The following is a 27,352-nucleotide window of genomic DNA, read 5'->3' as shown; positions in this document are numbered from 1 at the left end:
AGGAGCCCGACAATGTTCAAGGAGCTGAAGATGTGACCTGCTGTACAACTTGGAAGCGTTAATAGCGACATCACTAGCGTCGGTGTCTCATTTTTATTTCTGCTCTTCAACTTTTTTTTTGCCTCATTGCTTTCTGGGTAATTTCTGTTACTGGGTTTCCACAAGTACAGACTCTCAGGCATGTTCCCTCTCTGCTCTGAGTAGTACAGGTGCCAGTAGCAGACAACAAGCAGCAGGAGCCAGAAGAAGAGGGCTGGTCTCAGCAACATGGCTGTGAATCCTTGGCCTCAGCAGTGGCACATATACTTTCTTTGTTGTATTTTGTATTGTCTATGACTAGTCCCTAATCCCACTCCTGGGACAGGCACTGGAGAACAAGGTAGTTGGTCTCAGACACAGGGCTGTTGAGTTAATCCTCATCTGATGGGTACAGAGTGACTAACGCACTGAAAATATGGTGTATTTGCATGATTCGAAAAATGGTCTAGGGATAAAGAGGGAAATAAAACCCCCATTTTCTGGTGAAGGGACAAGAGTTTCCATCTTTCCAGGGTTTGCCTGAGAACCATGGTGTCCTCTCCTAAAGAAAATTCTCACTTTAGTAATCCCACAGCAGCCTCCCCTTCTGCCCTCTTTCCATCCTCTGCGCTCTCAAGGGATCTGTTATCAAGCCCCCAGCCACGCCAAGCAGGAAAACTCGCCTTTTCTCCAAACCCCCAGCTAGCTGGACTTGGTGTCAAAGGAGGCAGCCTTTTTCCAACCCTCCCGATGAGTACACTAGAGATGTGGGAGTGTCTCGTCACTCAGATGTCTAGTGTCATGCACTCTGACATTCCAGGGGCATGCTTTACCAATAGAAAAATCCCAGGTCACTTTGTTGTGTGTGAGGAAAGCCTCAGATGAACAAGCTTTTGAAGATGGGTTTGAAATGTGTATAGCTGTTGGGGTGGCCTGTGTTAATCTGTGATAAAACACAAATAAGGCTAATTGTGCCCTGCCAATCTATCCTATACCCACTCATTAACTTCAGTAGGGTTCTTAGTGTATAAATCAGCCAAATTGGACCAAAGCATCACTAAGGACATCAGTGTAATTCATGAGATGAGACCATTTAATATTTCTCATCTGTGATTGGCTATTTCGTTTATCACGTATCAATAATGGCTTTTTTGTTTATTCACCAAACCACCCCAAACCTGACAGTTATATTTTCGTGTTTGGTAGTATTCTCAGTGCAAGGACAGAATTAAAAGTCTGGAGAAACGCTTCGCTGATCCTGAGGGGAAGAACAGAAAGCGAGCCCTGGAAGGGAAGGACCCATCACTACCTGAATTATTCAAAAAGATTGAAGAGGTAACACAGCATGTCTGACAGAATTTATCACAGTACATGGCTGGATTACCCTAGAACTGTGGTTCTCAACCTGCGCCCTGTGTGACATCATCAGGGCCATATAGATAGTATATATATTGTGTGGATGCAGCCCACATATAACAGAGAGGGCTGCATAGGCAGCCCACAATAGTAAATAATTTGAGAACTATTGCCCTGGGAAATGCAAACAGTCTTTTCTTTTCTTTCTTATAAAACTTCTATATGAAAAGTTAAAAAATCTTTGAGCTGGGTTTGTGGGCGCTGCAGCACAGCACACAGATGTGAAAGCTGTGAGGAGCAGCTCTGCATAGGAGCACAGTCAGGGCAGAACATAGCAGCATTAATGTGAGCCCACATGTGTCCAGTATTGCCAACCCCAAACAACCTAAATCAGGTCTCCAATAACAAACAAACAAAAAGTGGCTTAAAAAGCATGAGACTTTTTTATAAAAATGTATTTATTTTGAATTCTTTTTATTTGCTTTCTGGTTTTTGAGACTTTGGAACTTACATTTTTCAGATTTCTCTCTACAACCACAAGGAGCTAGAAAGTTCCTTTTGTTTTAAATAATTTAGTTTCTGTATTATTGCTTTTAACTCCAAGTCTCGTACCGAGCTTGAGTTGTAGTCTTGGTCATTCAGGAGAGGATTCATTTTGAAGTGGTTATTTATGCTGTTACTATTTCTTTACACAATTTGAAAAAGCTGTCAAGTCTGTAAAAATGTATCTATTGCAAAGTGATTGTGAGCAGGTCTTACTCCTACTCATTCACCGTTGTGTATGTGTTTGTTCTCATTATAGTTAGAAATACAGCTGGTACAAAAGGAGGAGAAATTGTTGGAGAAGGACTTTATTTATGAGCAAGTTTCCCGGCTAACAGATAGACTCCGTACCAAGACAGAGAATGGGAAGGAAGACACGCTGATATTAGCAAAACGGGTAAGTATCAGATCAAACTCTTTGTTTCCAGGAATCCCTTATGTAACTAAAACTGCTGATGTATTTTATTTGTGGAAGTGAGAACAAGGATGACTTTTATACAAACTTTTACTGTACTTACAATGATTCATAGGACATTACAGGCAACTATTTACAGTTGCTGCATATAGCTGTCTGCAGATGACATAGCTATAGTTGTAAATAAGTGAAATACCGTGTATTTACTTGAAATCTCTGAAAGCTGTGCTGTGATCGTTTTCTTTACCTTTTATTTATGTGTACAATGAATTATTTCTGAGGTTGGGAGCTTAAAAGCTAAGCAAAATGTTGAGGGTAGTCTCCTTTTCGAATGAATGATCCAACCAATAGTTTCAAACAACTATATGGACCTGCTCAATAATAGGAAAAACACAGGCAGGCTCCATACTCTACAATCTGAAAGGAGATACCGGTACATTGAGCTAGCAGGCAGGTTTTTCTTACACATACAGGCTGAAATAGTCACACACCCGTGCATTAAAGAAAATTCTCAAAACAATCATTTTTTCTTGTTTATCACATTTATTTCCGCCTGCCTCATAGAGCTAATATTTTGAAAAGATAAAGGAGGCTCTTAAAAAAGAAAACCCAACTTAAGAGGTTTGCTAAAGAAAAAGCAATGTCAGAAGAGAGACACTGATAACAAGTGAGGTGAAAAGAGACAACCAAAAACAGAAGAAAACTGAAGTGAATGAAGAAAATCTGGCCCAGTCTTGTTTTCTTTCCAGGTATTAGGGTTGGAGCTTGAACAGATCCAGATAAATAAGAACAGACCATTACAGCAACAAACATGTCTAAGTTGTTTTCTACAGGGAAATTTAACATGGCTGCTGCTAACCTATGTTTGTTTAAAGTGTGGTTCTACTCTGAGGGTATGTCTACACTACGAAATTAGGTCAAATTTATAGAAGTTGTTTTTTGAGAAATCGTTTTTATACAGTCGATTGTGTGTGTCCCCACACAAAATGCTCTAAGTGCATTAACTCAGCGGACTGCGTCCACAGGACACACTGTGAGTAGCTGTGGGTAGCTGTCCCACAGTTCCCGCAGTTTCCACCGCCCATTGGAATTCTGGGTTGAGATCCCAATGCCTGATGGGGCAAAAACAGTGTCGCGGGTGGTTCTGGGTACATGTCGTCAGGCACCCTTTCCCTCCCTCCGTGAAAGCAACTGCAGACAATCGTTTTGCGCCTTTTTTCCTGGGTTACCAGTGCAGACGCTATGCCACGGCAAGCATGGAGCCCGCTCAGCTCACCGTCACTGTACGTCTCCTGGGTGCTGGCAGACATGGGACTGTATTGCTACACAGCAGCAGCTCATTGCCTTTTGGCAGCAGATGGTGCATTACAACTGGTAGCCATCATCGTCATATCCTGGGTGCTCTTTTAGCTGACCTCGGTGAGGTCGGTCAGGGGCGCCTGGGCGTGACTCAGCCAGGTCATTCCCTTTTCAAGTTTAGTCTCCTGGAGACTCAGTCCTGCCAGTAGTCGTACTGCACCATCTTCTGGTGAGCAGCCAGGAGATAATGATGGCTAGCAGCCGTACTGCACCGTCTGCTGCCAGCCTAAGATGTATAAGATAGATGGAGTGGATCAAAACAAGAAATAGACCAATTTGTTTTGTATTCATTTGCTCCCACCTCCCTCCCTCCGTGAAATCAACGGCCTGCTAAACCCAGGGTTTTGAGTTCAATCCTTGAGGGGGCCATTCTGTAAGACAGTTGTTTGTGTTTCTCCTTGATGCAAAGCCATCCCTTTTGTTGATATTAATTCCCTGAAAGCCATGTGGTCAGTTGCCCCTCCCTCCGTCAGAGCAATGGCAGACAATTGTGTTGTGCCTTTTTTCAGTGCAGACGTCATAGCACCGGGAACATGGAGCCCGCTCAGATCACCACGGCAATTATGTGCACTGTAAACACCACGCACATTATCCTGCAGTATATGCAGAACCAGAACCTGCAAAAGCAAAACCAGGCTAGGAGGCATCGGCAGCGCAGTGATGAGTGATGAGGACATGCACATAGACTTCTCACAAAGTACGGTCCCCGGCAGTGTGCACATCATGGTGTTATTGGGGCAGGTTCATGGCATGGAACGCCGATTCTGGGCCCGGGAAACAAGCACAGATTGGTGGGACCGCATAGCGTTGCAGGTCTGGGACGATTCCCAGTGGCTGTGAAACTTTCGCATGCGTAAGGGCTCTTTCATGGAACTTTGTGACTTGCTTTCCCTTGCCCTGAAGCACCAGAATACTAAGATGAGAGCAGCCCTCACAGATGAGAAGCGAGTGGCGATAGCCCTGTGGAAGCTTGCAACAACAGACAGCTACCAGTCAGTCGGGCATCAATTTGGAGTGGGCAAATCTACTATGGGGGCTGCTGTGATCCAAGCAGCCAACGCAATCAAAGAGCTGCTGCTATCAAGCGTAGTGACTCTGGTAAATGTGCAGGCCATAGTGGATGGCTTTGCTGCAATGGGATTTCCTAACTGTGGTGGGGCGATAGACGGAACCCATAGCCCTATCTTGGCACCAGAGCACCAAGCCAGCGAGTACATAAACCGAAAGGGGTACTTTTCAATGGTGCTGAAAGCACTGGTGGATCACAAGGAACGTTTTACCAACAACAACGTGAGATGGCCGGGAAAGGTACATGACACTCGCATCATAGAATCATAGAATATCAGGGTTGGAAGGGACCTCAGGAGGTCATCTAGTCCAACCCCTGCTCAAAGCAGGACCAATTCCCAACTAAATCATCCCAGCCAGGGCTTTGTCAAGCCTGACCTTAAAAACCTCTAAGGAAGGAGATTCCACCACCTCCCTAGGTAACCCATTCCAGTGCTTCACCACCCTCCTAGTGAAAAAGTTTTTCCTAATATCCAACCTAAACCTCCCCCACTGTAACTTGAGACCATTACTCCTTGTTCTGCCATCTGGTACCACTGAGAACAGTCTAGATCCATCCTCTTTGGAACCCCCTTTCATGTAGTTGAAAGCAGCTATCAAATCCCCTCCATTCTTCTCTTCTGCAGACTAAACAATCCCAGTTCCCTCAGCCTCTCCTCATAAGTCATGTGCGCCAACTCCCTAATCATTCTTGTTGCCCTCCGCTGGACTCTTTCCAATTTTTCCACATCCTTCATGACTGGCCAGGCTACGGTGTGAAAGTTCTGTTTGTTTCTCCTTGATGAACCCTCCGCCACCCCCCGGTTCACTCTACTTCTCTGTAAGCTAACCACCCTCCCCTTCGATCACCGCTTGCAGAGGCAATAAAGTCATTGTTGCTTCACATTCATGCATTCTTTATTAATTCATCACACAAATAGGGGGATAACTGCCAAGGTAGCCCGGGTGGGGTGGGGGAGGAGGGAAGGACAAGGTCACACTGCACTTTAAAACTTAAAAACTTTAAAACTTATTGAATGCCAGCCTTCTGTTGCTTGGGCAATCCTCTGGGGTGGAGTGGCTGGGTGGCCGGAGGCCCCCCCCCCACCACGTTCTTGGGCGTCTGGGTGAGGAGGCTATGGACCTTGGGGAGGAGGGTGGTTGGTTACACAGGGGCTGTAGTGGCAGTCTGTGCTCCTGCTGCCTTTCCTGCAGCTCAACCATATGCTGGAGCATATGAGTTTGATGCTCCAGCAGCCTGAGCATTGACTCCTGCCTTCTGTCAGCAAGCTGACGCCACCTATCATCTTCAGCCCACCACTTACTCTCTTCAGCCCGCCACCTCTCCTCGCGTTCATATTGTGCTTTCCTGCACTCTGATATTGTCTGCCTCCATGCATTCTGCGGTGCTCTGTCAGTGTGGGAGGACAGCATGAGCTCAGAGAACATTTCATCCCGAGTGCATTTTTTTTTTGCCTTCTAATCTTCGCTAGCCTCTGGGAAGGAGAAACATATGCAGCTGGTGGAGGGAAAAAAAGGGAGAGTGGTAGTTAAAAAGACACATTTTATAGAACAATGGGTACACTCTTTCATGGCAAACCTTGCTGTTAACATTATATAGCACATGTGCTTTTGTTACAAGGTCGCATTTTGATGGCTTCACCCCTCCCCCCACCACAGGCAAACAGCCCAGCAGGAACGGGCACCTCTGAATGTCCGCTTAATAAAACCACCCTATTTCAACCAGGTGACCATGAATGATATCACTCTCCTGAAGATAACACGGAGAGATAAAGAACGGATGTTGTTTGAATGCCAGCAAACACTGGGACCATATGCTGCAATGCTTTCTTCTGCAATGATTCCCGACTACATGCTACTAACCTGGCGTGGTAAAGTGTCCTACCCTGGAGGACGGAATAAGGCTGCCCTCCCCAGAAACCTTTTGCAAAGGCTTTGGGAGTACATCCAGGAGAGCTTTATGGAGATGTCCCTGGAGGATTTCCGCTTCATCCCCAAACACGTTAACAGACTTTTCCAGTAGCTGTACTGGCCACGAATGCCAGGGCAAATTAATCATTAAACATGCTTGCATTTAAACCATGTCTAATATTTACAAAGGTACACTCACCAGAGGTCCCTTCTCCGCCTTCAGGGTCCAGGAGCCCGCCTTGGGTGGGTTCGGGGGTTACTGGCTCCAGGTCCAGGGTGAGAAACAGATCCTGGCTGTTGGGGAAACCGTTTTCTCTGTTTCCTTGCTGTGAGCTATCTTCAACCTCCTCCTCCTCCTCCTCCTCCTCCTCCTCATCTTCCTCGTCCCCAAAACCCGCTTCCATGTTGCACCCTACTCCACTGATGGAGTCAAAGCACAGGGTTGGGGTACTGGTGGCTGCACCCCCTAGAATGGCATGCAGCTCATCATAGAAGCGGCATGTTTGGGGCTGTGACCTGGAGCGGCTATTTGCCTCTGTTTTTTTGGTAGGCTTGCCTGAGCTCCTTAATTTTCACACAGCACTGTTGCGAGTCCCTGTTATAGCCTCTGTCCTTCATGCCCTTGGAGATTTTTTCAAATGTTTTGGCATTTCATTTACTGGAACGGAGTTCAGCTAGCACGGATTCGTCATACAGCGATCAGATCCCATACCTCCCATTCGGTCCATGCTGGAGCTCTTTTGCGATTCTGGGACTCCATGGTCACCTCTGCTGATGAGCTCTGCATGACCACCTGTGCTGATCAGCTCGCAACGCTGGCCAAACAGGAAATGAAATTCAAAAGTTCACGGGACTTTTCCTGTCTACCTGGCCAGTGCATCTGAGTTGAGAGCGCTGTCCAGAGCGGGCACAATAGAGCACTCTGGGATAGCTCCCGGAGGCCAATACCGTCAAATTGCCGATGTCAGCGCTAATCCTCTTGTCGGAGGTGGAGTAAATTAATCGATTTTAAGAGCCCTTTAAGTCGAAAAAAAGGGCTTCGTCTTGTGGACGGGTGCAGGGTTAAATTGAGGCAACGCTGCTAAATTCGACCTAAAATCGTAGTGTAGACCAGGCCTGAGAAGTGACTGTAGAAAGGGATACAACAAGGAGTCTGGTGGCACCTTAAAGACTAACAGATTTAGAAAGGGATATTGTGGATAAAAATGGCATCGAGTTTTTTCCTCTTTCAATAATTCTGTCACATATGGTCACTTAAAAGTGAACAGGTGCTGTTTCTACCATACCTGCTGGAAGTCAAGTTGGGGTTCGTTCTTCTGCATCATCACCAGCAAGAGCCTAACTGACTTGCAGAAATGTTACCTTTGTACCATCCCATTGTCTCGACATTATACCTCCAGTTGCCTTCACTGGGCTCATGCAGGCATAAGTGAATACAATTTGGTATACAATGCTGTTCACTCTGCACAATATGGAACAGCTTCCAGGATGAAATCCTGCACTATGAAGTTAGAGTTTTGCTATTGACTTCAGTGGGGCCAGGATTTCATCCCAGGCCTGCCTTTTTAATAGTGGGTTGGTTCTGCCGTGCCAACAGGAGTAAAACAGTGAGTACAATGTTTTCTACTGAAAGCGAGTTGGTATGGCTCTGAATGTACACAAGGAGCAGACTGGGTGACTAGGAATGTAACATTTATTTTTAAATGTAGAACCATGCTTTAAAAAAATAGACAGTTAAGATGAACTTTTTCTCCATCCAGTACCGAACCCCTAGCCTATATTTTATGCTCCCTGGGAACAATGACAGTTTCACAAAAATTCTACATTATTTTCTTGGTTCATCAGCTGGACACACAAATTTTCAGGGGGATTTCATGGGTCCCTTATGTGAAAACTTTTCCGAGAATTTTTCTGCCCCACACACTTCTATATATTGTATTTGCAAATGTATAAACAACAAATAAATATTAGACTTTTAAATGCATGTGTAACTGAACACAATGTGCATGTAAATTCACAAATAAGTGGGTCGTTATTTGTGCACACACAAATGTGAACATTAGTTTTTTAAAGACTAGGCCAAAATAACAGTATGGCTTAGCAGTACTAACATTGAAAGTGATAACTAATAGGGTTAATGGAGATAGTTTTTTCTTTCCAATTCAACAGAAAAAGAAATAGGACGAACAATATGTGCATTAGCTCATGTATTATATTTATCTTACCTTACTGGCTTTTGAAATGATTAATATGTATTGTACAAATAAAAGCACCATATCATCATCCAGAAAGTCATATAGATTTTCTGTATTTCCTATTATATACTGCTTTGATGAAAAAGTTTTCCATTAGTTCTCTGAAAATAAAGATCCTGAAAGCAAGATTGGTTCTCAAGTGTGTATGTAAAGAGAAGAACTGGTTAAAGTTGAATTAATGTTATTGATTCCAGATGAATGAACTACAGCAGAAAATAAAAGATAAAACCCAAAAGATGATGGCTCTTATTGCAGAGTTATCCATGAAGCAAGCAATTACCATTAAACTGCAACAGGAAATGAGGGACAAAGAACAATTTTTGCTGACTGTCTCATCAAGGATAGAGAATGGTCTCCCTCCTCCTAAAGAAACAGAGATTGAGTGGATGAAGGTATTGCGCAATGAGGAGATGCATAAAGCGGCAGCCGAAGCCAGAGAAAAGGTAGGCTTTTGTCATATGGTGCAATTTGGGATTCATTCACATTGTTCCAGTTCGTTTATTTTTTTCAAGGGCTTTGCTGTGTGGCTTCTTATTGGCCATCTCCCATTCTCCATAGTTTGGGGGAGGGGAGTCTTCTTGAAGAATAGGGCAAGACTGACCCATGCTCGTGGAAGAGCTTATTGCCAAGCTGCTTTGTGGAGAGTCACAACAGAAGTCCTGCATACTGTATATAATGAAAACTCACCAATTGGTCAGCTGGTGTCTAGTGCTAAAAGGAAGCTGTACGTGTCAGTTTAAACACTGTAATTATTTTGATGGTGGCAAGCTAGAGGAGCACTGATCTTTTCAGATAATATACTGAGGATTCAGTTTCAGGATGATAGCGCAGAGGAAGAAACTAACCCAACCTTTTTTTGTAGGAGCTTGTAGATGCTAGACTGGCAGAGACAAAGGGAGATTAGATTGCTAGATGGCAGTGGGCAGGAAGAGCACATGGGAAAATGTTGCAAGTTCCTTAATGGGCAGCTTGCCTCCTTAAAACCAACTGGGACAACCAGTGATCTGTAGGGGGAGAGTTCACACTAAGTAGGGGCAGTATTATAAAAAGATGTCCTGTTTGTATGAGGTTCCCTCAACCTCTGGCTCACCAGGCAGGGGCAAAGTACAATTTCAGTAGAGTATTTACAGCACTCCTGACAGCACTAGCCTCCCCAAGGGCTGGATGAAGGCAGGCCATGGGCTTTCCACCTCTCTCTGGCAAAAACTTCCTGAGCATGGAGGAGAGTGCACAGTGCACCCATTTAAAGAATATGCTGCCTTGAGGCCAAGGAAGGTTTCCCCAGCAAAACTGCTTTGGAATTAGACACTTCTGTGGAGTTAACAGTTTCCCCCATGTTATGACAGCCACTTCAATATTCTGTACCTCAGTTTCCTCGTTTGTCAAAATGGGGATATTAGTACAGTAGTATTCTTTGTAAAGTGCTTTGATCTATGGCTGAGAAGTGGTAAATGGAGTTCTAAGTACTGTCTTCGCCATGACTTGTGAAACAGACTGTCAGTGTTATATCAGATTAAAATGTGTTTCTTCACAGCGTGCTGCAGAAGAGGAACAGTATGCCTCGCCAAATAGTATCTATACAACAGCGGAGCAGCGCCCCAACGCATACATCCCAGACAATGAAAATGTTCTCCCTTTGCCACGTCCCTATGGTGCTTTGGCTCCTTTCAAACCAACTGAACCTGGTTCAAATATGAGACACATAAGAAAACCTATTGTAAAGCCAATTGAAATCTGAACAAGTGATTTTCATCTAAATCATAAGTCCAGTAGTAGCAACTGAATATGCAAAGCCAACGGCTTTTAATATTGTAAATGTTTTTAAATGTTTGCTAGCAGTTTGCCAAAATATTCACACTGTAAACAAAGTATTTTTAAAGAAGGTAGTATAGTTAAATAGTCCCTGTAGCTAATGGGGGTTCAGTATGCAAAACATAGCACTGTTTTGAAATGTTAAGAGGAGTGAACAATAATCAAAATTGGTTTTTAACTTGTTAATAAATGCTTATAAAGTACAAACAGGTACAATAAACAAGAGAAGATGATGTAGCTTTTCTTTTTAATATTAACATAATTGAACTATGACCTTATTCATTATACAAATAAATCAATATGGGGAGCAGTTTGGACTGAAGATAATTGTCAGGCATGTCTGTTTAAATAAAAAAAATGCCCTTTCTCTCACTACAGACCAGTGAGAAAGCTAATCCTCCTTTATCACTGATGGCAACCGTAGTAGAGGGAACAAGTCCCATTATTGAGAAGGAGCAAGAGGAGAAGAAAGGGTGAATGCTCTTGCATACTGAGAAGTAAAGTGTAAGAAGGGCCCTGTTTCTGGGAGTGGAATCTCTCTCATTCAGCACCACAAAATAGGTACACAAGTTTGGGAACATACTCCCCTATTTGAAACTATGCTGAGAAAAGATAACAGAGGTAGTTATACAGAGAGCTTGAGAAACATACTGGAATTAAAAAGAAAAAAGTAACATCAAATTCATTCTAGTTTACTACTTCTGAAACTTTGGCACACTTTCTTACCCAGTAACTGGAAGTACATCTGTTCCATGCTAATTCAGCATGTCTGAAGTTCACAAATTTTCCCTGTTTGGTACCAAAACACTACTTTTTAAAAAATTGCTGTTATAGCTCACAGCTAAAAAAATAAATGGGGTAGGTCAGTTCTGTATCATATCGCTGGGACCTGAAGGGAAAAAATCTAACACTTGATCTAAAAACATTTAAAGTCATAGGGGCAGAATTAAATACAATTCGTCAAAGCCACTGTAACGATAAGTTTCCAAAGAAGCTTTCTTCTCCTGCTGTATTGTACAGTACATTATAAACATCAGGAAAGATTCTTATACACATTACAGCGAGAGCAAATATTTTAAAACCCAACTCCAAAGGCATGGGGGCAGTACTGTAAAGAGATGTACCGGCTGTATGAGGAATTTATACATCTTTATTAATACATTATATACAAAGAGTTACTCCGCATTTGTTGCCTCTAGCCTATACTACGCAATCTCAAAGAAATCCTTTATACATCAGTGCAATAACAGCTGCCAATTTCTCATTATTTCGCAATGTAATTGGACTGTTCTTTTTTAAGAAATGTCTTGCCTGTAAGAGTAGTATTAGAATAAAAATAAAATTCTAAAGAAACTTTTCCCACCATATTCTGAAACTTTCTACACCTACTCCTGTTCAGCCATTCCACAGTGTAAAACTGAATAATAAAAACATATTTAGCTGGAGAGCAGGGTCTGTATCAGATATATATTTTCCCCCCAGCTCCAATCCTTTATCTTCCTTGTATTTACTAGCAAGTCTTCAATTTCAGTCTAGTCCCTCCTCAATACATCCATGAGTAGAGTGGAGCATATGTTATTTTGGGCAGCCTTTTACTAGTTAATGGTTGCAACCGAAAACTGGGAGCCTTTAATATGACATTTGTTTTAGAAATATTAACAATTTTTGAGAAGTATTAAACACTGGAATTTTAGTTGCAAATATGCTTGTTGAAATAGTGATATACGTAGGAAGACTGACATGCTTTTTGAAGTAACCCAATATATTTTAGCAGTACTACAGGCCTAAAAGCATCATGGTGTGTTTCAGTGCTGTTTCCTCTACGAATTTTGCATTCACATTGTCTTCTTCCTCAAATGGATTCAGACCTGGAAAAGTACATTGAGAACATCAGCATTTACACAATGAGTGTTCTTCTGCACCAATACTTTCAATCCCAAGGACACCATGACCAACATTTTCAATCTGAGGTAACCAAAGTTAGGATTAAAATGTGTTTTCATAGATGTGGAGCCCTCCTCCTGCAACTTTCATTGATTTCACTTGGATACTCAGCATCTCTGAAATTCAAGCCCTCAGTTTTTAAAAGTTTTGGCCCTACTTTTTTTCATAAAGACAAAAAAATTTCTCGGAAGGACTCAGGGCTAGATTCACCAAGTTTCGTAAGCATTATAATGCCTCACTATTAGGCACGCTGCCGCCTACTGGAATTCTCAGCTCCAAGTTAGGTACCCCAGCTCCTCATACAGTACATGGAAAGAGTTCAATGCCAAAGAAAGATTCTCAGAATCCAGCACGCTGAGTGGGGAGCCACCTAAGGAAGCAGGGAGAGAAATGCAGAGAAAAAGACATGGGGGCTTAGGGCCCAGATCCACAAAAGCACTTTGGCACCTGACTCCCATTGATCTCGGCTTTACCCACCTGACTGATGAGCCAGAGGGAGAGGTTTCCCTCCATTTAGGTATCTCAGCTGCAAACCCTTTCTCGGAATTAGGTGCCTAAGCCAGGTCAGCCCTTTCTTGCAAAAAGGCAGACACAGACACACCCACCCACCTCATTATACCCAGTACTTAGGGTACTCACCTAGGATATAGGAGACCTGGGTTCAACTTCCTGCTCCAAAGCAGGCAGAGCAGGGATTTGAATCTGGGTCCCCCACATACCAGGTAAGTGCCCCAATCACTAGGCTACTGGGCATTCTGGGGTGGACCTCTCTCCATCCCCCTCTGAGAGGTAGTCCACTTGGTATAAATATTTAAATATTCACTGGGCAGAGAGAGAAAGAGTGACTGTACAGCCTGGTGATTAGGGCACTTGCCGAGGATGTGGAAGAGTTAGGTTAAAATCCCTGCTCCAATAATATTTATTTATACAAAAATGAAACAGCTCCAAATAAGAGATTGAGAGAGACCCATCCCAGAATCCCTTATAACCTGGTGGTTGGGACTTACCCGGCATGTAGGAAAACTGGGTTCAAATCCCAGCTCCAAATCTAACAGAGCAAGAATCTGAATCTGGAACACCCACACCCCTGAAAAATTCCCGACCTGCTTGCCCCTGGCTGTCTTCTGTGTGGGCCTGACCCTACAGGTGCACTCTGAGCACACCTACAGGATTGGGCTGCATCAGAGAGGTAGGCAGGGAAACACCTTGTTTGAGAATCTTGCTGGGGCTTCGGTTTGAGCATGGGCTTCAAGCAGCTCATTAGCTGTTGGGCAGCGTCAGAACTTAGGTGGCTTTGAGCATGCCCACGTGTAGAATGTAGGTACCTATGGGGATTTAATCACCTACAGGGTTAGGTGGCAGCTGAGAAGTGATTTTGCACATGTCAATGGAGCCAAAATGTTGGGCTTAAGTGACTAACTACCTCTCTAGATGCCTAAGTACCTTTGTGAATCTAGCCCATAAGGTCTGATCCAGTGTCCATTGAAGCTAATGGGAGCTTTACTATTGACTTCTATGGTTGTTTTTTTTAAAAAACAGACTCATAGAACCTTTAAAGTCTGTATCAATATAATATCAGGTCATAAGATTGAGTCTGTCAGCCACTTTTATCTCAGGATACCAGGTCAAATCCTGGAGATTTTACACAGGCAAAACTCTGAAATCAATGGAAGTTTTGCTTGAGTGTAAATTGAATAAGGACTTATAGAAAGTGGCCCTGGTATTGTCAGTTTCATAATACTGTTACATGAAATTGCAAGCAATGTAATTTAGGGGGGAAACTGTCTCAGTAATTGTGGATTTGATTAACATTTAACCTTGGCTGCTTTCCAGATTGTAGCAGATTGTGCTGACCCCTTTCAAAGTTGGCAGCACCAGTCTGCTTTTTACTGGGACATAAACAGAACATATCCCACAGGGAGGAGACCCAGAGACTCTACAAGATGCACTGAAGACTTTGCTATTAATTTTATGTTAGAGGCACTCAGTTGACAATACAGATAGGCACCAGTATAAACCTTAAAATAGATTAAAACGGTCAATGGGATTTAGTCTCCTAAGTGCCTAAAATTCTTTTTTTAAATTCTATTTAGGATCCTAAATCAGCTAGACATTGCAACACTGAGTGCAGCAATGCCTGAATACCTTTAAAAATCTGGGCCTAAACCCTTTAAGGCCAGGGATTTAGGATTCCCAGAAGGATTATGTCACCATAAGGGAACCATGGGACAGAAATGCCAGAACTATATAAAAAGCTGGCTCAGAAAGGGAGAGACCTACAAGGGAGTAGGTGGTGAGATGTGGAGACAGGTTTTCACTAAGAAAGCTACGGAAGCAGTGAGCCAAGGAGGGGCCAATGAAGAGGTAGGCGCTCTGGAAAGAGGTAAGTGGTTCAAGACCTGAAGAGACAGTGAAAAGAAGGAAAAACTCTAGGACAATACAGAATTGGTATAGGCTGGAGGCTCAGTGTTGGTACCACTCTTTAAAAAATACCAAGTTGGAGTTTCCAACAAAGTGGGAGGAAGTCCCCTATCAACTGGAACACCATAGCTGATGCCTGTGGAGAAAGGGCCCTTGATTGAGCCTGGAGAAGGCAAATTATTGCATTTTAGCTTGACAAGAAGATAAACAGAGAGCTGCAGCCTGGGGAGGTGAATAAACTATTTAGCCCATGGACGGCCGTTTAGGACCATGTTGTTTTTAAATGTCTTGGTTGCCCCCAAAAGGAGAGAACTCTTATTGAGGTTTGGCCAGAGAGCTAAACCCCAAATTGCCCATTTGTTAGGGAGAAACTACCCACCACTGGCTGAATAAGGGAAAACAGAGTAGTGATATCAGAAAGGTAAGAAGCCCATTACACACACATGTAATTCTTATGGAAAGGTTAATATACCCATAGGTAGGTAACTACTACTGAGAGACTGTCAGGCATTCTGTATACATCCCTTCTAAAACCAAAGCTTGCATGTGTGGTTTTTAATAATGCATTGCTAACCCACATGCCCCAATTGGGTTTGTCACCTCATTGTTATTTAAAGCTCTTAGCCTTTAAACAATAACTGAGCTTGCAGTTATACCTGAAACAGGAAGAAGTCATTCCAGCCTCACTCCTTTGGTTTACTTCAGCCACACCACCCTGGCTTTCCACTATACCCACTGGCACCCTTTTGAGAGAAATTTGGGCAGGAACACTTTGAGGGGCTGAGGATGTTCACAGCCATGGTGGGAACTACAGCTCTACACTACTGCTTTTTGTAAGCCTGTTCTACACATAAACCCCAAACTCCATTTCTCTGCGTGCACACAGCTTCCATTAGTGGAAATGGGAGCTACAGGCCCAATCCTGCATCTATGGAAATCAATGGTATTCGGCCGCAGTCTTCCATAGGGACAGGATAAAACCCTATGTGCACATCCAGGGCACACAGCTCATTAAAGGAACGAAGTACAGAAAGAACCCACTTCTCTTTGGTCCTTAGGCACTACTGTTATAAACATGCTGAATAATAATAATTAATAATAATAATAATGTTACCTTGATCCTCTACCTCTGCCAGCATATCAACTAAGTAGTTAAGTGGCAGAAACTCTACATGGACAGACAGTCTGTCCACCACTGGTCTGTTATGCTGTAAAGGAAAAACACTTTATATTACTTCACAAAAGTGGTAAAGTAGCTACTTAAATACTGAGTTAAAAGTGGCTAACAGTCCAAATGGTAGAGTATACATTGGGCTCAAGACTATCAAAGCTAAAAGATTAAAAAGCAAGCAATTGCCACCACCAAACTCTTACCTGTCTCTTCCTAAGTTTATCAAGCAAAAGTTTAACAGAGTTCCTTGCAATAAAATTAGAGTTGACAGGATGATTCCACAGCTGACTGACCTTGTGACCAATTGCCTATTAAGCAAAAAACAAACATAAAATAGATGCAATGCAATAGTGAGTCTATTGCCCTTACGTGGCAGTTTCTGTCACAATAGGTCTCGCTACCTAATGACTCAACACCAGAGTCAGAGTACACTTAGAATCATTCCATTCTCCTTCCCAACAGTGCCCAATGGCTCATTATAGATTCCACACTGTGAGCTGTACCTCAACTGACTAAACCATTCCTAGAACAAAAGACAGAAGACAAAGAAAGCTTTGACACTTTTTTTTTTAAATGCAGCCAAGTAAAGAAACTCTTTTTACAGAAAAATTCTATTGGTACTTTCAGTGATTGGAAACATACATATACAAGTCAACAGGACAGATGAAGTTCACCCTAGAGGATGTAAGGAACTAGCCAAAGCAATCTCTGAATCGTTAATGATTATCTTCGAGAACTCAAGGACAAGTGAGGTCCCAGAAGCTGGAGAAGGATAAGCATCGTACCATTTCCAAAAAGGGGGAGAAAAGGAAGTCCCACAGAATCAGACCAATGAGCCTAATTTTGATACCCAGAAAGTTACTAGAACAAACTATAAAATAATCAATTTGTTCAAACCTGGAGGATAATAAGGTGATAGCTAAGATTGGTTTGGCATGATTTGTTCTTGACAAATCCAGCTAATTTGACATGGTAACCAGGCTAATGGACAGGGAGGAAGCAGTAGACATTATATATCTGGACTCTAGTAAGGCTTTTGACACTGTCCCACATGACATTCTTGTTAGCAAACTTATATGGTCTAGATGAAATTACTATAAGGTGGGGGCACAACTGGTTGAAAGATCAGACTCAAAAAGTAGTTATCAATGGTTCACTGTCAAACTGGGAGGATATATCAAGTAGTGTCCTTCTGGGGTCTGGTACTATTCAGTATTTTCACTGATGACTTGGATGATAGAGTGGAGAATATGCTTATAAATTTGGGGACAGCACTAAGCAGGGAGAGGTGCAAGCACTTTTGAAGACAGGATTTGAATTCAGAATGATCTTGATAAACTGGATAATTGGTCTGAAACAAACAAGACGAAAATCAATTAAGACAAGTGCGAAGGACTACCCTTAGAAAGGAAAAATCAGTGCACAGATACAAAATGGGGAATAACTGGGTAAGCAGCATTACTGCTGAAAATAGTGGGGGTTATATTGGATCACAAACTGAATACAAGTTAATAGTGTGATGCTGTGGCAAAAAAGGCAAATGTCATTATGGGACATATTAACAGGAGTGTCATAGGTAAGAGATTAGAGGTAACTGTTCTACTCTACTAGATACTGGTGAGACTTCAGCTGGAATACTATATCCAGTTTTGGGCACCACATTAAGAAAGATGAGAGTTCTTTTTGCTTCCTGTAACAACAAGAATCTAGTGTGGTAAGAAACCTCATCGATTAATAATTGGGTAAAACCAGACCTATGGACTTAGATTGAAATGGTAATTATACATGCAAAACCAAACCACAGTATGCATTATAAAATGACATTGGAATAGCTTGTACTGCCCTAGACCATATATATTTTTAACAAGTAGTGAAGTTGGACAGGAGTAGGAAACTCCATGAATTAAAGGGAAATGCTTATTAATCCCAGTTTTAACATGGATCACCAATGCTAAATATAAATAGAGCTAAAAAAGCCCTCTTTCCTCAATGTAATAATCACCCCCCTCCCAATCACTGTTAAACTTAAAGAAAATGTATATGTAGCTAAGGCCTTGAACATACACAAGGTGAATTTCATCCCTGTTCAGTGGACCAGCATGCACTATTTAATTCCCTGGTAAGCCATCTTATGATGATTTACATGGGACTTAAGTCTTGAGCTCAGATCAATTTCATAACAACTGGATCCAAAACTTTAGAAGCACCCCATGCAGTTACCTCAGGAAGCCTTGTAAAGATACTAAATTTTAGCTTTTCATTCTTCTCAGTGTTGTCCAGATCTACAAATTAGAGAGAGAAATAAACAACTGACCATGACTTCAGGGCTATGGCTTCTTAAATGAACTCAACAGCAAAATACACATTAACTTCTATTACACACACACACACACACAAACACCCCTCACCCTTTGAGATAACAGATTTGAATGTAATTATTCAAACCTATTGGGAACCATTAGAATTTGAAGCATCACCTTCCAAAAGCATAACAATTGTTTCACAACCCTGGCAATAACAAGAAATGGGGTACTGTATAAATCTGTACCTATTTTCTTTTATCCACTGGGTAAGTATTGTGTTACAGGTTTGATTACAGTAGCATAACTGCTTTAGTTAGGTTATAGTGTGGTACAGTAGAACCTCAAAGTTACAAACAGCAGAGTTACAAACTGACCAGTCAACAACACACCTCATTTGGAACTGGAAGTACACAATCAGGCAGCAGCAGCAGGGGAAAAAAGAAAGCAAATACAGTACAGTACTGCATTAAATATAAACTATTAAAAAAATAAAGGGAATGCAGCATTTTTCTTCTGCATAGTAAAGTTTCAAAGCTGTATTAAGTCAATGTTCAGTTGTAAACTTTTGAAAGACCCACCATAGCGTTTTGTTCAGAGTTGCAAACATTTCAGAATTACGAACAGCCTCCATTCCCGAAGTGTTTGTAACTCTGAGGTTCTACTGTATTGCTGTATTCCAATAACTGATTCAGATAAACTGAGTTATGCGAACTGCTCCCTTTGAGCTAAAAGGGCAATGAACATAGTTGTGGTCATTCTATGGTTTATGAAGCCACAAGCTGGTTTTATGAAGATGTTGGCTTTATGATGACTGCATAAAGTTGGTCCTATGCCAAGAAACACAAAGTAGGATAATCTGGCTGTAAATTTGGGCAATAATTCAAGAAGATAGTGATTGGCGTATATGAGAAGTGATTGTGCAGAACATGATTTTCATATGCTGCTTTGTACACTATTTCTTCTTTTTAAATGTTCACAAAACATAGCTGAAAGAACAGGGGTGAGTTTCTTAGCCTACTTACAAGAAAGCCTAATGAAAATAACCACTCTGGAGGTGTAATAGCATATTTTAAAAGTTCTTTAAAGCATGATTGTCTTAAACTCCTGGTTTTTTTCTTTTAAAAAGACTTTATTGCCTTGTGCAGAATTTCTGGACATTCCACTAATGCCAGCACTAAAAGCATTTTGTCTGTTGTATAAATCTGAGGAAGCTTGCTGAGGCAAGCTAATCCAGTTATTTTGAGGGCGAGGTCTTTTTTTAAGCTATTGATAAAGCCTATGAAAATCATTAATGTTAACGTTTCTATAAATTTCCTAGTTTAAAAACGAGACTGGGATCCATGTGGTGATCTGCTGAAATTCTCCCAATGGATATTTCATGGTCTATCACATCAGGGATAGTGTTATGTAGGCTCATGCCCAGTTTTGTCCTCTGGAACAGCTGTGCAATCACACTGACTTCAAAGCAGCTCCACAGGAATAACTTTCAACAATAACTTTCAATTCTAAGTGCAGAATTGAACCTTCGGCCCTTGTATTTTTCCTCTATGTACTGTAAGAAAAAAAAACCTCAAAATTTTTAAAAAGCAGCAGCCAGTTGTGCAAAGAGCCATGGGTGTCCCTTTGAAATATATAAAGGGTATCCATTTCCAAAGCAGACTTGTTACAAAGGAATGTAATCTAAGTGTCTATTGTTAAATCCACCATACCTTTCAAAAGTTTTATAGCGCATGTCTCAGTCAGCTGTAACACCCCATTATCAATGTAATGCAGCAGGGTATGCAAAGGCAGACATCTAACTCCAAGCCCCATGTGCAAAGTATGAAAACCTGCAAAGAAAGCACCACTTGTTTGTGCAACAGAAATACAAACAGTTTTGTGCAAAGCCTCTAATTACAGCCGTGCCATCCATAGCACTAAAGCTTAGTTGATAACAATACTTCCTTTACGAACACATATACTTCTATTTGTGGGAGGAGAGGAAGAGTTTATCAACACTTGCCATACAAAAATGTTAGTCTTCATGTTATTTAAACACCTCCACTCTCTGCAACAGTATTAAGTTACAGTTGAATACATCAATTTGAAGGGCAATCAGGGCAATCAGTTCAAACTGATACTATGTTACAATACGGTAAAAACCCTTCTTCCTCAAAGGATTTTCTACTTATAATGTGAAACTGCTGAGTTCCCGTTATCTTAACACACACTGCAAGGAACAGGAAATGAAACGGGGGAGTCTGGAGACATGCCATAAAGTTGTTACTTTATTTTAAAATATTTTTAATTCACAAAAGAGTGCTAAATATTCTATAAATTGTTTGTTTGCATTTAAAATTTCTTATGCATGTGTCTTTTAGTCCCCCCTGCTTAATCAATCAAGAAATAAACCTCAACATGCGTTATATGTGGTTACTATCCATGCTCCAGCATAGCATGAACCAGCACAAAAATGGCATCAATGCTGAGGGAGTTTTGAGATTCATGTTTCTGATCTAATAGACTCAGATCTATCCCCCCAGCATGTGGTTACACACATACTTTGGTCTCACAACTAACAGTATGATGATAAGCCAAATCCTTTTGCAGAAACATTCTTAACTGGATTAAAATCCAGACAAAATCTATCAGGTGTCTGTAAGCCCCTTACTGCTTTGGCAAATTAAACAACAACATGAGATTTACAAAAATTAGTGTTAAGAAATTCTTCTTAAAATTTAAAAAGAAAGTGCTTTGAAAATTCTATGGGGGATAATCAGAAGCTCTTGGTAATGGTAGTCTAGCACCATCAAAAGAAAAACTGGCACATTTTCATTACACCCTTTGTCCCATGGATTTCTTGAGACAAACTCCTTTCTAATTTATCTCTGTGGGCCCCTTTATATAGTCCCTGTACCTGTAACAGATTGAATAGCAACTTTAAAGTGCCTTGTAGCATTCTCACTCTTCATTTTAAATTAAGTCAACATTTTCCCATCTTTTCTCTCCCTTCTTCCTTGTGTCCCCAACTGAGACATCAGTTCATCTGGATGGAGGTAAGGGTCACTTATGATCAGAGGTGAAAGTAAGCCGGTATGGTCCGGTACACCGTGTGGGACTGGACTGGCTTCTCCGGCAGCGCTTTAAAGGGCCCGGGGCTCCAGCCACTGCGGGAAGCCCCGGGTCCTTTAAATCCCCGCTGGAGCCCAGCCACCCCAGGGTAGCGGCGGCAGGGCTCCCGCAGGGATTTAAAGGGCCTGGAGCTCCGCAGCAGCCGGAGCCCCGGGCCCTTTAATTTGCCCCTGAGCCCCGGGGCTCCCAGCTGCCTCTGCAGCTGGTAGCTCTGGGGTGATTTAAAGGCCCTGGAGCTCCCAGCCACAGCTGGAGCCCCAGGGCCTTTAAATTTTGAAAGGCCCCGCCTCTTTCAGTTGAGGCCACGCCCCCGCTCAGGACTCCGTACCGGTAAGTCCTTTAAGTTACTTTCACCCCTGCTTATGATCATCTTTCCCAACAGATCAAGATCACATTAACATGATGTTTGTACTCCAGTAGCCTAAAAAGCCAAAGTCACAATATTTCCAGGCCAAAGTTTCTGACTAAGCAAAACAAGAGAGTCATTCTACTCAAGTAGATTTTTGTTAAAGTATTTCAGACTGAAGAATTGGTTGCTACTCCCAAAAGCAGGACATGAAGCATCTAATGAACAGTCCAGCATCTAAAATTGTAGATTCAGGGGTTGGTTTATGGTAATGAGATACAGAGCCTTCATATTACTGGTTCAAGTTTGCGGCAGAGTGTCCAAGAGCAGTTACTGTGTCAGTTGGTTGGTGACCCTTCTGAAAACTGGCACTAACTGAAATCTTTCAATCTCTGCAGTCTTCAAAGACTGCACAGACACGGAAATGAAAGCTTCGATAGTGCAAGCTGCTTCACACGAGCAGCCTCTTAAGCTGCAGTCAATGGACATCTACATGGGCACAGGGCTCACCCTTGGGGGCAGCTGCAGGATCAGGGCCTCTACTCCATCCTCACAGCTGGAAGTTCAGGGCTGAAATACATTAGCAGGGCAGCATGGAAAAAACAGTTTTGCCACTGGATGTCATTTACGTTGGTAGCCCTTAAAACTGAAAGTCCAACCCAGCTACTTTCTGAACTAAAAATTCATTAAAAAGGGGAAGGAAAAAAACCCCTAACTCTGGGTGACGCTTTCCCACAGAATTGAAATGGTGCTCAGAAGTGAAACTTTTCAAAAACTCCATGATTTGCCATCTTTGTTGTAACTATTGACGTTTGTTTTATTTCACTGCAGGTGTTTATGGAGAGCTCTTCCCCACACAGCTGTACTGAGTACATTTCAGGCCTGCCAAAGTTAATACAGCTTGCACTTACTGTAAATGCTATTTGTCTGGAAGAAATTCAAAGCAATGCTCTTATTCTCAAGGGTGGAATAAAATAATGAAATGTAGAGCTCCAGTGTCACAGGGCTTACCAGGGGGCAGGGGTATACACATTCCATTGGCAGCTTCTAGAATCCGACTCATGATGTGGAAAGCTGCAAACTCTGCCGCGCTTCCTCGCTCGTCCCTGCATTTAATAAAACAGCCTGTTAGCAGCCAAAGACATCGAACTCCCCTCATGGCTTAGTCACTTTGTGTCACAGTTAAATGAACGCATTTTAAACAGAAGGAATTCATTGTCCTGAGATACCATCTTGGTTTATTTAAGAGTTAAAGTTACTGGATTCTAGTTCTTGTTAACAATTTGAAACGTGGCCGTACATAATCTATGTGGAGCCCCCTGCTCACAGCATACATACAAGTCTGCCATTAAACAAAGAACTACAACTTTCTAAGTAGAGTACCTAAAGTTAGACACTTCCTGTCTGTAGGTATCTGCATAGGGATGTAAGTGGCCTGATTTTTCAGCACCCACAACCCAGACTCAAACCAATAGGAGCTCAGTGTGGCTTTTCTGTACCCCCGCCCCCAACTAGTTGAAGCTGTCCTCTGTTGCCTACCTGGTGCTGGGTTTTCAGTCAGGTGTTAGCAATATAAATACTACCAAAAACCACTCATGGCAAGGTGGACTTGGCAAAACCATTTTGCCACATTCTATAAAACTTGCTGTAGATTAATGGAAAACTCTTGCTTACAAGCAGAGAACACAGGACTGAAGACTGTATTTCCTCCAAACAGCTTCCATTATCCGACAGATCAGATCCAGCTAAAACAAAAAGGGATGTGGATGAGTTCTTGTGTGGAAGGCCATTAGCCTCTGCTAGCATTTCCAACACCAGTTCACATGATATCAATGTGTGGATTTTAGGTCTCCTCTGATTATTCCAATCAGGACTTCAGTCGTTCCCCATCACTTTCCCAACCTCTGAGATGGGGGAGTTGCCTCCTTTAATCAATCAATGTCTCTCTCATGCACAAGAAATCCTAAAGCTAAATTCTGAATTCACCAGTATCCCTACAGTGTGCACAGCCAAGCCAGCCAACACACATTATTTAACTACAAACAGATGTGAAAAGACTCCGTGATTGTGAGGCAAATGAAAACATAATGGCTACCTGGTTGGGCCTTTTGGTGGGGGAAGGACTCAAGGTCCCAACCCAATTGACTAATGTTAAAAGCAGTGGGATATTCAATTCGCTGCACAAGTCTAAAGGGGAAGGAGGGGAGACCACAAGCTTCCTGCCTGTGAGTTGCAGACCCAGCAAGCAAGAGGCGAGTGCACACAAGTGAGCTTTTCTCCTCAGACCCTCCCCAGTTCAGTCTCTCTTCTTAGCTGATTTCCAATACCCACAAACAAGTGTTCAGCCCACACAGTCTTTCTTGTGCTCCCTGGCTGACCTCCAGCTCAGAACTATTGGCCAGTGCTAGCTCCTAGCTCCACTCACCAGAACCTGCCCTTGTATGAGAATGTTGAAAGGATTCCCTAAACATGCTCAGGGCAGCGTGCAAGTCCAGCCTCATTACCAAAACCTCAACTGCCACATAGGGCTGTTTGGAATAATCCCATTCATGTTAAATGAGAAGTGTTTTTGTAGCTCAACACCACCGCAAACATCTGGCATGTCTCTAACGCCGTTCATCTGGGGGGCTCAAAATTCTTTAGAAACACTAGTTTGAAGGGATTAACTGAACACTCCTAAGGCAAGTATCATCCCCATATTCCTGGGGGTATACGAAGGCACAGAGAAGTTAAAGTTTACTTCCCCACGGTACAGTGATGAACTCCTTGTACAAGCCAGATAACTCTGACTAACATTCCAATATTTTCCAAGTTCGAAACTTTTTGGACGTGATGGGAAATTCCAGTTGAAATACTCTGGAGTTCAGCAGTTTCTCTTTCATTTCCAGGAAATGACAATGACTTCCAATTTTCAGGCATGAGCCAGAAAAATCACACCTCCTGTCTGGAAAGGCTTTCATTTCTGGTCCAGCAAGCAACAGAGTCCTTAGTCTAACTACACTCTGGCTACCTCTGGAGTTTTAGCTATATCTGAAGATCGGCACATAGTAGGGAAGAGAAGTTTCTAAAGGAGTTCCCAACAGTTATGCCACAGTGATTTGCTATGCTATTACTTGCATGACAATATTGGATGACTGCAGGGACTTGGTAGAGTTTGAGTAAGCACATACTTATCCAGCGTCTACCCAGTTCAGAAAAATTGCAGCTTACAGGTGTCATTTGGTTCAGTTATACTGATGTAACCAAGTTTTGAGTGTGTGCAAGTCTTTTTATGTTGTTTGTATTGGGGGAGGGATAGCTCAGTGGTTTGAGCAGTGGCCTGCTGAACCCAGGGTTGTGAGTTCAATCCTTGAGGGGGCCACTTAGGGATCTGGAGCAAAATCAGTACTTGGTCCTGCTAGTGAAGGCAGGTGGCTGGACTTGATGACCTTTCAGGGTCCCTTCCAGTTCTATGAGATAGGTATATCTCCATACATTTTGTGGGGAAGGATAGCTCAATAGTTTGAGCATTGGCCCACTAAACCCAAGTTTGTGAGTTCAATCCTTGAGGGGGCCATTTAGGGATCTGGGGCAAAAAAAAAAAAAGTTGGGAATTGGCCCTGCTTTGAGCAGGGGGTTGGACTAGATGACCTCCTGAGGTCCCTTCCAACCCTAATATTCTATGATTCTATTCTGATAGCACTTCAGAGTCCCCACTGTGCTAGGCTGTACAAAGACAATCCCTGCCCCACAGTTCCTGCAATCAAATATACAAGACAAAGTGCAGGGAAAAGGAAGCATTGTTGTTGTTTTCCAGATGGGGGACAGTAAGTGACTTGCCCACTGTCACCTAGTGAGTCTGCGGTAGAACAGGACATGAACATTAATCCAGTGCATTAACCACCAGAACATTCTCCATCTCAGTAAGAGTGAACATGGAGTAGAAACTGGTAGAGCAGTATAAGCCTCATCTCTTGGTACACTTAAAACTGAACTGGAGAAAATCCAGATTAAAAAAACATCAGTAGCAAAATGGACTAGACCAGCCAATACTGCAGTGACAGGGCTAATATTTTCTAGAGCGCCTATGCCACTTTTGAATTTTTGTGCCTTACTTTCCGAGATGCTGAGGTTCCACTGAGGTACTCAGCCACTCTGGCTTTTCTAAGGTACTTCTGTGATGATTAAGGCTGCATGTTTGTCACGGAGATCACGGAAGTCATGGATTCTGTGACTTCTGCAGCAGTCAGCAGCAGCAGTTTGGGTGTGTGGGAGGGGACTCAGGGCTATGGCTGGGGCAGAGGGTTGAGGTACAGGGGGGCACTTACCTGGGGGTGGCGCTTCCTGGCTCCCACCAGCGTGTCCCTGCAGCTCATAGGCGGAGGGGCCCGGGGGCTTTGCACACTGCTCGTGCCTGCAGGTGCTGCTCCCGCAGCTCCCATTGGCTGTGGCTGCCGGCCAATGGGAGCTGCTGAGCTGGCACTTGTGGCAGGAGCAGCGTGTGGAGTCCCCCTGGCCTTCCCTCCCCCTACAGCAGACCCCCGGACCAAGTTTTAGTCAGGGGTCTATAGTAAAAGTAATGGACAGGTCATGGGCTGTGAATTTTTGTTTACTGCCCATGACCCATCCATGACTTTTACTGAAAATACCCGTTACTAAAACGTAGCCTTAGTGATGATCTATGAAGGCCAAGAACAAAACTAAACCCATTTTTCATTACTTCCTGCTTTGCTGGTTCCTGCCCTGCCATACATTGCTGAGATTACATTAAAGAATGCTGGAAAGAGAATCACATTCAGGCCACCTGACCGGTAAATGGGGTATGGGAAACAGGGGGGGGAGCAAGTGAGGCAATTTGCCCCAGACCCCGGGCCTCGCAGGGGCCCCCACGAGAATATCGGAGGCTCCCACCCTCCTCTGCCTTCGCCTTCCCCCATCCCCCGGCGCCTTAGCGCGCCGCGTCCAGGAGCGGCCCTGGACAGCACTGCAACGGCATGGCTCGGGCAGGGCCTGAGGTCCTCCTGCTCGGAGCTGCGTGGTAAGGGAGCGGGACTGCGAGCTCTGGTGGGCCGAGCGGCTGGAGCTCCTGGATGCGGCTCGCTGAAGCTCTGGGAGAGGGGGGAAGCGGCATGGTAAGACCCTCTGAGCCGGGCACCCCCAGACCCCAACTACGAGCCCAGCCCCTCTGAACCGGACACCCCCCCCCGACCCCATCCCCCCACAACCCTGACCCCCAGCTCCGAGCCCAGCCCCTCTGAGCCAAGCACCCCCCGACCCCGTCCCCCCACAGCCCTGACCCCCAGCTCCAAGCCCAGCCCCTCTGAGCTGGGCACCCCCCAA

At 43.3% G+C, this 27,352-nt stretch overlaps 2 protein-coding genes across 2 annotated transcripts in view; one reads left to right on the top strand and one right to left on the bottom strand.

Moving 5' to 3' along the window:
• The window catches only part of CCDC146 (coiled-coil domain containing 146), a 124,331-nt gene extending 113,647 nt beyond the window's left edge, over positions 1–10,684 (top strand). The window contains exons 16-19 of the mRNA XM_024196967.2: positions 1,225–1,353; positions 2,177–2,314; positions 9,120–9,368; positions 10,460–10,684. Coding sequence (XP_024052735.2) covers positions 1,225–1,353; positions 2,177–2,314; positions 9,120–9,368; positions 10,460–10,663 — 720 coding nt within the window. The 3' untranslated portion in view covers positions 10,664–10,684. The remainder of the gene's footprint in view (positions 1–1,224; positions 1,354–2,176; positions 2,315–9,119; positions 9,369–10,459) is intronic.
• Positions 10,683–27,352, bottom strand: part of GSAP (gamma-secretase activating protein) — a 65,996-nt gene continuing 49,326 nt past the window's right edge. Inside the window, exons 25-31 of the mRNA XM_024196966.3 lie at positions 23,708–23,778; positions 23,045–23,139; positions 20,286–20,405; positions 18,494–18,555; positions 16,477–16,581; positions 16,217–16,310; positions 10,683–12,605 (exon numbers count right to left, since the gene is read on the bottom strand). Of these exons, the coding sequence (XP_024052734.2) occupies positions 12,514–12,605; positions 16,217–16,310; positions 16,477–16,581; positions 18,494–18,555; positions 20,286–20,405; positions 23,045–23,139; positions 23,708–23,778 (639 nt within the window). The 3' untranslated portion in view covers positions 10,683–12,513. The remainder of the gene's footprint in view (positions 12,606–16,216; positions 16,311–16,476; positions 16,582–18,493; positions 18,556–20,285; positions 20,406–23,044; positions 23,140–23,707; positions 23,779–27,352) is intronic.

This window comes from Terrapene carolina, unplaced genomic scaffold (assembly GCF_002925995.2).
Source record: "Terrapene carolina triunguis isolate 2854851 unplaced genomic scaffold, T_m_triunguis-2.0 Scaffold68, whole genome shotgun sequence".
NCBI classification, from domain to species: domain Eukaryota; kingdom Metazoa; phylum Chordata; order Testudines; family Emydidae; genus Terrapene; species Terrapene triunguis.
The sequence above is the reverse complement of the archived record's forward strand: the minus strand, read 5'-3'. Positions and strand labels throughout refer to the sequence as shown.